The sequence below is a fragment of the Onychostruthus taczanowskii genome, unplaced genomic scaffold (assembly GCF_017590055.1).
Source record: "Onychostruthus taczanowskii isolate IOZ18803 unplaced genomic scaffold, ASM1759005v1 scaffold10, whole genome shotgun sequence".
Classification (NCBI taxonomy): domain Eukaryota; kingdom Metazoa; phylum Chordata; class Aves; order Passeriformes; family Passeridae; genus Onychostruthus; species Onychostruthus taczanowskii.
This window is the reverse complement of record NW_024496526.1, coordinates 10,816,548-10,829,571: the sequence shown is the minus strand read 5'-3', so window position 1 is coordinate 10,829,571 and position 13,024 is coordinate 10,816,548. Positions and strand designations below refer to the sequence as shown.

Here is a 13,024-nt window from a genome sequence, read left to right as displayed (position 1 = left end):
AGCAAGAGGTCCCCAGTGGCACCTTGTCACCATTTGGGTGGCCACTGCCTTCATGGCCATAGGAGAAAGACAAGATCAAGTAGCCACAAAGACTAAATTGATCCCTGTCAGGGCAGGTCAAGAGGTTTTAATCACTGTTAAAACTTGCATTTCATGAAAGAGCCAGGTGTTTTCAGACACACTTCAGCTACCCAATTTCTGCAATGGTGTCACCCCATCTAGAGCCCCTCCTGCAAGCATCAATGCCATCTGTGGCAAGCAATCTTTCACTTTCCACATTTACAATTAATTTCCATCAATGTTCTCGAGTGCCACGCAATAACATGACACTAAAAAACCATTAGTTCCTCCTGGTGTCATCCTCTACTTAGCTTTTTCTCATAGTCAGATTTATGATTTTAATCTCTGTTTTATAGAACTGATCACTTTTAACAACCAGAAGAAAATGCTAAATTGTTTTTATTGCTGTTAGATGTACAAAGACGCGATGCTATACACTGTCATTTACATTTCACATTAAAAGTGAAATATGCTGTGAATGTGCAAGTATTGGTTTTAATTTGACCCATCTGTTAAATGAAAAACAAAGAGGACTTCTAAATCACAATATTTAAATTTAGCAATTTGTAAACAATTTATATGTTCATTTCTTCTGGGTTAAAACTGCCCTAAAGCATCACTGTTATGAAATCTCCAAATTAAATTGCTTTGCATTGTTCTCAGAAATGCATGCCAGAGTTTCTTCCTCTTCAGTATATTAATTTATTCCTCAAGCCAAGTAAATTAGCAAGACTTGTATTAAGAGTCTTGCCACTGAAGTAATTTTGGGGAATTCACACAAGTATCTCCTGCCTCCAGAAACTGAGAGTACAGTGGAAGTGTCAGATACACAGGGTGGCAAATTCCCTTATCGTAAAGGGCAAACCAGTTGCTTTCATTTATTCAGCACTTTTGCAAGCAGCACTGCATCTCCTATTCCATGCTGGAAGAATAATCAAGAAGGGGAGGAAAAGTCAGGGCAATTTACCTTCCCCTTTCAACCTAGCCAGGATTTGGGTCTTAGGTTTGGCTTTAATGCTGCTGTGGTAATGTTCAAGGGGAGGGAGATCCACACATATCTAAGGATCCCCCCAGGCAGCACTTCAAGAGCAGATCCCTTTTTCTGCTTTGTGCCACAGGAGTGTTCAGCTCCACTGCTGAGCCTGAACCCCAGAAATCCATCCTGACACTGGAGTGAGGGACAGAGAGCTCTTAACAAACCACAGATGGGGCCTCTCCACACTTGTGAGAGGAGATGATTTCTTCACTTCATGGCCTGACACAGACCATGGCAAAAGCAGGATTAGATGAGGAAGCAGAGGATCCTCAGGGGGAAAAAAACGATACTAAAAAGGAGAAAAAAGTAATACAAAATATAATCTACTTAAAGTTGTAGAAGTGGACAGATGCACAAATTTCAAGTCCCTCTCTGCCATATCAGCCAGAGCACCAAAAAGCAACACAGAAATACTGGTTTACTGTGCATTCCTAGCCTAGATGGTTAATTTATTATATCCAGCATCATAATAAGCGACCCAACAAAACAGGAACTAACAGTAATGCAGCCAGGACATGATTAAGGGTGCCTGTAAGGCTATCAACAAACGTGGAGACTGCATGGATCACTGCCCAGAAAGATTCCAAGCTGGTGGAATGACAGCTCGATTAGTTTTTTGTCTGATGAATGTGGCGAGAGAGATCAGAATCAAACATAATTTCAGGGTTACAGGCCTTCAAATAAAACCAGAGGAAAAAAAAATTCAGAGGGCAATGGCAATTTGTGAGACCAAATCATCTCTCCAGTCCAGCCTCCTTAATGCTGAAATGCAACACAGCCACAACTGCTGAGGCTGAGAACTCTCCAAGGAGCATCCTGAATTAACAGGGAAATGCCTTCAGAGAGAGACAAGCTTGAGATCTTGCAAGACAGTCTTCCCTCCCTCCCATCAGCAGCCTTACTAAATACACTCATATTTGTAATTTAGTGGGAAAACATCCAAGTAGAGCTACTTTATATCCAGGCAACTGTTGCCTATTGCTACCCCAAAGGTCAAGCTGCAACAGCCTGTCACCCATATTGCTGCATGTAGGCATGTAATAAAATCCAACAGAAATAGCAGACAGTAAGCGGATTTTTTCCTTCTTTTTCCCTCCCCCCTGTTCGAATGACAAAAAGAACCAAAAACACACAGAAACATCAGGATTCTTGAAATGTATCATCGCAACCAAAAGTATTATCCCTCATTTTGTACCACTTTCAAACCCTTTGGGAGAGCTTGATGAGAAAAAACCTGAGGTTTCTGGGCTTTCTTCCCAAGTGGAAAGGGGGTAGGGGAGGGAGGGGAGGCAGAGAAGGACATGGCTCTTACCCAGGAATAAAGTGATCTGTCTCCTGGAGCTCTTGCCCTCCGAACTTTCACTCTTCCTTAGGTACTGCTCCTGGTGCTTTGGTCCACCCTGCACTGCCACAGTCCCCTTCTTGTGGATCATCAGGGCTTTCATCATGCTGTGGCACATGAAGGTGACAGAGCCCAGCACGACGATGTACACAGCGAAGGCGCTGAAGACGCTGGCTTGAAACAGAGTCCACTTGGAGGAGAGGCAGGTGCAGATGGTCATGTTGTGCTTCAGCTCGGGAATGTAGTGCCTGGGAGTAGGTTTGACACAGGAACTCGTTCTCTGGTAGCCCTCGATGATCTCCAGGGGGTACTCTGTGCCCATGGCAAAGAGCAGGGGCAGCGCCACGATGAGAGATGTGCCCCAGACAAAGGCGATGAGCAGCTTCACCGTGCGGGGTCCGGACACGGCCTTGAAGCGGAAGGGGTGGCAGATGGCCACGTACCTCTCAAAGCTGAGCGTGGCCACGTGCAGCACGGTGGCATAGCTGCAGGCCTCGAAGAGGAAGTAGTAGAGCTTGCAGGCAATGTTGCCATTGGGGGTGGAAAAGGGGCTCCAGATAGCACTGAAGAACTCCACGGGCATGCCCAGCAGGATGACCAGCAGGTCAGAGCAGGCCAGGCTCACCATGTGGTCAGTGACCTCCTTCTGCAGGTAGCCTTTCCTCTGCAGGATCCTGGTGACTTTGATGGTGATGCTGTTGCCCAAGAGGCCCGCGACAAAGATGCAGATGTAGATTAAGGCCAAGGTGATCTTGACCCACAGAGCCACCTCAAACTCCGGGACGTGGCTGTGGTCAATGAGAGGAGAACAGTCTGAAGCGGGTGTCTCTCCTGCCATGAGCAGTCCCAGGGTGGAGGAGGTGCTCTCCTTGCCTCTCCAAGTTTCAAGCTCACAGCAAACAGATCCTTCCTCACCTTGCCCCTCTCCCCAAGCCACACATGTCCGAGCAGTCAGGTCCAACGAGTGTGTCTCAACCAGCCACACCTGTGGGGTTTGTTGGTTTGTGACCAACAGCCTCTGAGTCAGTAAGTTAAACAGGAAAATGTTTCAGCTCTTACCTTTCTTTATGGCAAACACCTCTTGCTCTTTTTGGATTTTCCTCCTCCTTTTTCCACAGGGTGAAGCCTCTGTTCTCCAGCCCTTCACTGTGTGAGCTGCTCTGCTTTCCACGCTCGCCTGTTTCCCAGCACGCAAAGCAGCTTTTGGTGCTGGCCCCAGCAGAAGTCAGAGTCTGTGTGGTTAACTCTGTTAACCATTAACCAAAATCTTGGCTATCCTTAGTCACTGACAGCACAGCAAGTTTCAAGAGAGGGGAAAAAAATAAAAAAAGCAAGCCCCTCTTATCTGAAAGTCAGTTCCTTTCACAGGAAGAAGTGTTTCTCCCAAAACTGTGGTTTGGTTGTCAGGCTGAGTGTGTGAGTGGTGCTGAAGAGAAAGTATCTCCTCATGAGTTTAACATTGCCTGGGCTTCAGACTTCGCTGCTGTGTGTGTTACTGCCCACATGCTTCACTACTTCACATTTCCTTTAATGAAGACCTCGCATCTGCCATGCTGGTTATAGAGCCTGTGCAGCCACAGACTGATTTACATCAACAGGAGGTTCTGGTTTTCAGCTGCTGGTAATGAACGGGCAGCTTCTTAAAATAACTGCTTAGACAGACTCTAAAGAGGCTTCTTGGAAGTTATAAAATAAGATGAGCTCTAGATTTAGACACTTGTTTCTCTTCAAATTTCCATCTCCTCATGTAAAATAACAGAAATAACCAAGTCAGTAATCCCAGTTGTGCCAATGCTTTCAAATAATCTGGAGTAGCAAGGATGCAAATGTTCTTCCTCCTCCTGGGTCTCACCCCAGGGGGAAAGAATTTAATGCTGTCTTTAGTTTTATTTTCAAACCATAGCACTGAAGGCTCCCGAGGTAACCCCTGGAAACATTTAATTAGAGGGTGTGTATATAGATTAGGAAACTTTTAAATTACAATGCAAAATGACAGTACAGTTTTTGCAGCTCTAATAGAGAGAGGCCCAGTACAGTGATCTGCTCCAGTGCCAAATCTAAGAGCAGTGGGCTCACAAAGTGATTTTTATTAACTAGACAAGCTCATGTGACACTTGCAGCTCATGATAAAAGAGAAACATTAGGAAATTTTTATTAAAAGTCTCCTCACATCCAGTGGTTATCACTGCACCTCAGCAGCCCAAGTACACGATGAACAAAAAGATGCCCCAAACAGGATAATCAGCACCTGTTTCTGTGCATCATTTATGCACTTCTGTTTCCGAAAAATCACCTCAAACCTGGCAGAACTTCAAGCTGTGTAGTCCCAGCCATCTTTCCTTACGTTTGATAATTCACATTTGTTCTGCTCAGACAAGCTTTCTATTATTACCCCATTTCTTTTACTTAATTTTACTTTATAAAAGTGTGAACAAAGATTACATATGCATGACTGAATTGTGGAAATGAAGCTAATTAAAATATGCTGCTTGCCATCAAAAGGGAAAAGGGAGAGAGAGAGAGCAAAAGAGAAGGGCCAATAGGATTAGATCTCCCCCTTTTTTTCCACACCAATTATAAAATGCAGAACACAATTTTACGTTTTCAATATTATCTTTAGAACATACAAAAAGTTTATTAAGTTTCTAATAAAGAGCTGGTGCCACAAAGGGGATAGGAAGGAAAGAGACAATTGTGGATAATCAGAGATGGAGACCATTAAAAATCAAAAAATCCTCCATGGGTTACTGGACTAGATAAACCAGGAGTGAGTATTCCAGAGTAAAATGCCTATTGTGGGTGATTACAGAAAGATATATCTTCCTGGAGAGAGGCATTTCTCCACAACTAAATATTCTTAATGCCTCTTTGTGGCATGGAGGTTCAGCGCTCAGAGTCTTTACCCTGGTCCATGTGATACCAGTTTATAAATTTAGGATTTTTGTAATGGTCCCACCTTAGGCATTTCATTAAGTTTTCCTTGCTATTTTGTAGCAGTGAATACCATGAGTTAATTTCTGTGTTGTTGCCTTTCCCATAGCAGTTTTGAAGGTGAATCTGGAGTTGTACCTGGGAGAACACTCCAGGGAGTCCCTCCTGACTTCATTTGTTGCAATTGCACACCACGACTTCAGCTGCTGAGGAGGAGGAGGAGGCAAGAGCATTAAGGACAGAATCCACTGTATTTCCTTCTCAAATCAGCACCCATGGATGCTGCACACTGCCAAAATCACTTGTCAGCCCCTTGGTGAGAGAGCTGAGCCTCCTGGGGATGCGGATCCCGTGGGCTCGGGCTGCAGCTGGCTCTGCGTGCCACTCACTCAGCCACTCCATGCTCACACAAATGTTTGTAGTGATGCAGTTGTTGGTAAGAGATCACTGAGAACGGAGCACACAGAATCACTGAGATGGAGCACAGATTGTTGTTGCTGTAGTGCAAAAGGCGATTTTTCACCTTCAGAGATAACAAAGCTGCAGTGATGGCCAGCCCCAGTTTGTTATCCAGCAGAGTGTACAAGGTTTCTCAGAGGGCTGTTTTGCTTTCTTGCCTGGTCCTTGGACACCACCATGGTGAAAAGCCTTTTGGGGCAAAGAAGGCAGGGCTTTGCCATCTATCCACTGTGTGAAGCTCCCCTTGTGCACCTTGCAAAGCTCACCCACCGCCTTGCCCCGCACCCTGCCTGTGGACCAGGCATCCCAAACCCCTGGAGAGGTAAAAACTGTCAGGTAGCAAAAAAATCCTAGCTGGAATGAATGTCGGAAAAACAAACCCGCTGGGCAGATGCTGTTGCATTTGGGTAAGCGGGTTGCAGATTAACCCTTTCCAGCGTGCTGCTCCTGCCTGCCCAGAGCCCTTCCCTGCCCTGCTGCGCCGGGCTGGTGCAGCATCAGCATCACCCCTGGTTGCTGCTCAAGTACCGCCCAGCACAGCGCCAGGCTGCTCCGGCTGGCACACAGGCACTGCCACACTCCCCTTACCTCTGCAGAATTATTTCTCGATAGCTGCGTTGTGAATATGCAAATCCACCTTAATTGGCTACGCTAATCACACTGCTCCGACTGGTTTCTGTTCTCGAACTGTTCGAGCTACTTGACAGGAACAAAGGAAATATCTCGGTTTCTTGCTTCCCTTAGCTTAAAAATTCTAAAACCTAAATGAAAAAGGAGAGCTATCTCAAAAGCAAAGAAAATGAGGCTTTGAAAAGGATTAACTTTTTTTTTTTTTTCAGATAAAAACACATCGACTGTTTTTTTCTTGCCAGTCTTTACCATTTCCCATCTCAGCGAACCTCTTGTCCCCAGAATAGCTGTGATACCTTTGTCTTGCCAGTATTTGTTTAGAGAAAGTGAATCCTGGGCTTGTTCGATTCCCTTTGAAACACAAAGTAAACAAAATGAGATTGCTGTTCTGCAGTGACAGCTACTCTGATCCGCACAGGCAGAGGGGAGAGTGCTGCAGGAATGAAAGGAAGAAGCAAGACAGACAAAAGTGAAATGTCCGAGTGATTTTAAATGTTTTAAGAAATCAATTTGCTTAAGACAGTCCATGTTGGCTTTGTAAATGATTTTTCATTAGAAATTTAAATAATTAAAGACAGCTCTCAGATAACTTGTGGCTTCTTTCTGTTTTCTGGAATCTAAGAAGCCTCTTTACCCTTAAGATCCCTTTCTATTCTTCTGGTGAGTTATTCTTGAATAATATTTTTCTCCTTTGGAAGATTATTTTGATGGTTAATAATATAAATAAATACAAGCTTTTTGTGAAATTTATTTCTTATTAATTTCCCTGTGAGTTTGGGTTTGGGTGAAACAGTTTAATGACCATTGTGCTGTTAACTGTTTGGCTCCTTTTCTTCTGGCAGCATGAGAGACTGGGTTATGTGAGCTGGGCAGTGGATCTTCCACGTAACCTGAACATCCATAATGAATTCTAATGGAATTAGATTACCTCTACAAAGGTGGCACGTGGAAAGCTGGCAGCTTTTATTCAGCCAAGTGCAGTGCTACCTGCTGTAATGCCATCCTCTTGGAGCAGTGTATTGTGAGTGTTTGCTTATCTGGAGGATAGAGATGGGATTTCAAGAGTGCTTCCAGGATACACAGTGAAAAAGATCTCTGCTCCAAATAATTCTGTATAATAAATAAATGAAAGCACTTCTCTGCTTGCAGTGTATTTTACAAATTGGCAAGCAACATGAGAAGAAACTGGGCACAGTGAGAATAAATTGTTTCTCCAAGATACAGAAAATCTGTGCACCACCTGAGCCTCCTCATCAATACACTGGATTCCTGCTGACTCCTTCACATGATCTGCAGCCCCCGGACTGCTGAGCAAGAAATGCACTTCCACAGGTCTTCACTGGCTGCTCTGGTGCTTTTAACTGATGTTAATTCATGGTAATTAAAGAGTACAGCACCAAAACACATAACACAGTCATATCTGGAACTGTTGAACAATGCACCACCTGCTGTCTGATCTCCCTGGTAAATTAAAGGCATTAAAGCTGTTCAAAGCCTTCACTCAATTGCAATGCTGTCTGAAGTAAACCAAAGGCACCAGGAGGTCTGTGCTTTGCTGTGATTAGGTGGAAGAGCACTTTGCCTGGCAAGGAAGTGAAAGGGTCAATGTTCCACTCTTGGAATAAGGGAAGGGATGCCCTTCTCTGTCCCTTGACACAGCAGGAGGTGTGAGAGGCTGAGGAGAGGCCACCAGTCCTGGCCCCAGATGGAGAGCAGCTGATTAGACAGGCTGGAAAATGCCGGTAAATTTGAAATGAGATGGTCCTTTTTGCATCCTTTGGGCATGAGGTACCAAAGGAAATGAGTTTATTTATATCCCAGGCCTGAAAAAGGAGCTGTAACTTACAACCAAAATGAATACATGCACTAAGCCCAGGTCCCAATAATCACAAATCAACTGCATTGAACTCATATCCTGAAATATCAGTCAGACATCCTTCTCTCTGAAGCACAGTGGCACCAAACCACAACATTTGGTTCAACAAATCTCAGTCTTTTGGGGCACAATCTCCAACACACTGAATCAAATCCCATTTTTCTCTGTGGAGCTTCTAAACTGCCACCTTGTTCAAATAAATGTTAATGGCTGCAAAATACAATTCAAAGCTCCTATTTAAGAGCATACTCACTTCCTTATGCCACATTTTAAGTGAAACTCTTCTGTGCAGTTTACTTTTCCAGTTCGACTTTTAACAGAGGTTCACACTTTTAGATGCTGCTATGCTACTGCCCTAGAAAAAATCTTGAGATTTCCTTCTCTAAATGTGGCTCATTGCTGAAAGTGACAAGACAGAGAGAACTTCTGGAAAAATGTGTCTCACACCCTGAATTCTCCATCACTTTTTTAAAAAATCTGCAATTTGATAATCCATGGAAATTATTGTCACATGCAGGTACCAAAACACTGCAGTTCAGAGCTCATGCTTCTTTTTTCTCTACCAAACCAATGGAGAATCTTCTTAAAAGTGTTGATGGTTTAATCCCAGTCTCCTGAAAAAATCTCTTTACAGAAACACTAAGCCTTATAATTGAAAAAAAAAAAAAAAAAGCAAAAATTATCTCCTTGCTTGTTCCTTGTGCTTGCCATTTTGTCACTGTCAGGACTTGCACTCACGTGTCCAGCTGAGCTATTATGGAATAATTTTGCCTCTTTTCAGAACTCAGCTGATGAGGTTTAGCCTGAAGTAAATCAGTGGCAGCTTTTTTACCTGATTCTAAGGAATCCTAGCAGTGCATCAGCACAGCAAGGGCACTCCTGCCACCCTGCTCCTTCTCATTCACAATACATATAATTCAAAATAGCCAACTTATTTTAAGGATCTTGTGTTTTACCATTATGTAGTTCATTCCCGTACAGAAACATCAAAAAATTCAATTTTAAATAGTTTTTAAGAAAAAAGGCAGAGTGCTTCACCTGTTGCTGTGATCTGGGCTACAACAGGTAGCAACAACCACTGGATACAGCAGGAAAATTAATAATATACAGTAATTTATGCACCTAGGAGATGCCACACATAGGTTTCTAAGTAAAACGTGTAAATTCTTACAGAGATTAAATCTGGCCAGAACGCAGGGCTTCAGTTCTTGTTCTCAGCAAAAACATTAGGTGAATTTGGCTCCAGGTTATTCTATCACCACCAGCTCAGTGTTGACACATGGAGGATTGCATTTTTTCTTCAGTGCATTTTAGCTGTCATTGAAATGCAGAGGCAAATATTAACAGTGTAATGGGACTGTTTGGCAATTTAGCACTATATTGATAAATGCAAGTCAAGCAAGGAAAATATAAAACAAACAAACGTGCAAGTGAGTTATCTAAATTTAGAGCACACACTTTACCTCAGAGTTAAGGTTTGTATTGCTTGCAGTGCTTATTTCTGGTGGCCCTGCACAGTGTCTTTGTGTGGCTCTTCATTTATGCTTTGGGCATGCACTTATGCTCACTTTATCTGTGTAACTTCCTTTACTCTGGAAATGCTTCTATTCAACAATGACATGGGAAGTGGCTGCTCACTGTCCTACAGATCTAAATCTTGAAGATGAACAGGGAAAACAGGAAATGGGATCCCAAACTGTTTATTTCACCTGCGTTTATGTGGTCCTGTGTTCTCTGCAAGTGGTTGTTTAAGCACAACAGGACATACCTATGATCAATAAATTGTTATGACTCCACACACCAGGTAAGTAGAGCTCTTCTGTTTGGAAAAAATACAAAAACACCTTTGTCTGCAGCGAACTGAGTGCTTTTATATAAATTTTGAAGCATGAATTATCAAGTTAACATGAAAATATTTTAGTGAAGCCTTTTTTTTCTCTTTGCTCTCTGAAACTCTAATTCTCTCCCCCTCATCCCCACCCCTGTTGACAATAGTTTCTATCTTTGTTCCATGCCATGCTATTCCTACTAAGAAAACATGCTTTGAACAGCTGGAAGTGCCAACCTGCTGCCACAAGGCCTGTTGTGGCACCTGACTGTCACCCCAGGACTGCCTGTTGGCACTGAAGATCTTCCTCACAGGAACCAAGACCTGATTGATGCCACCCTAAAGAAAATGTGCAAAATATTCCTGTTGCCCTGGGAGTCTTTCTTTTCTCTGTTGACAAAAAGGGCTCCCAGCACAAGCACAGCATGGAGGCAGCAGGTAAAAGTCTTTGTGAGTGCATCAGCTGACATATCCCACACATTTTGTGAATGTTTCTTTGATTGCCCAACTGTTGGGTGACTTTTCTTTGTTATTGTAGCTCCCAGTCTTAACTTTGATTTAAGAGCCATCAGGAAGAATCACTGCATGCAGAAGCCAGCTAGCAATACAGATTGCTCAAGAGTCATTACAGGCCATCCATTCAGATGGATAAAGGACTCCGGTCTAGGTCAAAGGAAATAACTCTTCCAGAATGGACTTGCCTGCTTTCCTCCTAAATAAACATTTGATAAGGAATAGAAATTATGAGGAGACACTGTCCACAGTCCACAGATAGTCTCTCCAGATGCTACCCAGAAAGAAGGAACTGGAATTTGTAAAAATATTAAGTTTTAACTCAGACTTGTGTATTATCTACAGGAAGGAAAGGCTTTCTAGGGCAAAAAAAGAAACCTGGAACTGTCAAACATTAACCAAAATCCTAAAGGGACAATAAGTCAGGAAGGTCCTCTAGACAATGTTTTGTGTGTAAGTGTTTGCAAGATTAGACTTGGTCTTGGGTTTTGTCTGCTTGTCTACATAAGCAAAGTTTAAAAATGCATTTGCAAGCTCTGTGTGAGACTTGCCTGGAGCTCTGCAGGTGGATGACTGACTCAGGAAATCTGCAGCTCCACTGCAGCTCCACTGCAGCTCTGGAGGCTGCACAGGACTTACAACAGACCCCACTCCAATTCTCAGCACTGGCCTCCAAAACAAATTCGTGGTAGAAGATCTGCACCCAGGAATACACTTAGAGAGACAGAGCTGAAGGGCACCTTCCACACAGGAGACCTGGAGTGGGCAGGAGAGTGCAGGTTCATGAACATCCTCCTTTCCTCCATGGCTATATGTACACAGCTTGGCAAAGGAAAGGAAATAAGGAGGGAGCAAACCAAGACAGGAATGAGGCTTGGCGAGTGCCAGAGGATAATTGTTCTGTTATTTAGATCAGGCTCCACAGCCATGCAGTGAGAAATTCCTGCCTGCTGAGGCTTCTCTCTCCTCTTTTGGCCCTGAATTGACAAAGTCTCCTTCCACCAAGGCTGAGGTCAAGCCTGACTGCAGGGCTTGTAGGAAGCCCCAGACTGGGGACTGCTGCTCTGCAAGTTATGTAGTGCTACCATAAATATAAATGTCAGTCTGAAATCTAAGTACTTTACATCTTTAACTCCACTGTGTGAGGAATTCAGTGAGAAGGAGCTGAGGAACCACTAACTGTGATCAAAACAGCCATTTTGCTCTGTTAAGTGAAAATACAAGCTCCTTTATTTGCTTCCTTTGTTACTGGCAGAGATAATTTGCCTCCCACTCCGAAACATTTTGGAATAGAGTATCACACCCATTGTCTGTGCTGCGTAAAGCACCATTGTTTCATTCCCTCTCTGATTGCAGCATCACTTGTGGAGACTGCTGTTTCCAAGGCATTGCAGCTCTTTCCTGGAAGCTGTGAGAAATGACAGACCCAGCTTCTCAAACGGAGGGTGTCACATCCTTCCCAGGGAACTTGGGATGTGTCCCAAAGAGGGAACTGCTCCTCTTTGCTCTGTGTGAAGCAGAAGGAAGCACCTCCCATGAGCATGGAGATTTCCCTCTCCCTGAGCAGGTGGCTGTAAAGCTCTTCCCCCTTTTATCCAGACTGATAATTCCCGACTATTCTAACCTTCCAAAATATTTGCAAGTAGTCCAACCCTTGGGAAACAAGTTATTACTGATTTCTACAGTATGGCAGCTCCAGCAAGACTTTGCTCTTTTTTTCAGTCGTATGCTTTTTGAGACCATTTACATCTCTACTATGTTACAAATTGCTTAATAATTGTTTTTGACAGGTTAAACTGGTAGTGAGTATAAAAGAAAATAATCCCAAGATAGTAAACTGAACAGTTCTGTTCTCTAACACATTACACTACTGGAAAGCCTCAAGGAGCAAACAAGAAGGGAATCCCACAGACCTGGGTTAGATATAACACAGGTTAAAAATGAACATTATTCCCTAACCTTATAGCACCCATAGGAACCCAAAACTCTTGTGCAGAATTTTAGATTTACAACATTAATAGAATAACTGCATTAGAATGCCATGATTTGTGTTACTAGTTCATGGAAACACTTTAATTCCTTTTTATCTCCTATGAGATCCTTCCCATAAGGATTTCTCTAAATTATACCTTCTGTCCTTCAGTGTTGTGGATTAATAATGCTTCGCTAATGAGGATTAAATAGCTCAAGAACTCTGTGATGTGTGCAAACAGCAACACTGTAAGGCAAGATTTGTATTCAGAACCAAGAACTTTGTTCAATTTTCAAAAACCTGGAGTTATGCTGCAGAACTTCTTTAGGCAAAATTTAACTGCCTTCAATAAAAGCTGTGCTTTTTCACTCTTAGGC

General features: G+C 43.2%; 1 protein-coding gene across 1 annotated transcript in view; it reads right to left on the bottom strand.

Annotated features, from left to right (window-relative positions):
• The window catches only part of GPR39 (G protein-coupled receptor 39), a 72,946-nt gene extending 69,670 nt beyond the window's left edge, over positions 1–3,276 (bottom strand). Inside the window, exon 1 of the mRNA XM_041406447.1 lies at positions 2,409–3,276. Coding sequence (XP_041262381.1) covers positions 2,409–3,276 — 868 coding nt within the window. The remainder of the gene's footprint in view (positions 1–2,408) is intronic.
• Positions 3,277–13,024: the final 9,748 nt, after the last annotated feature.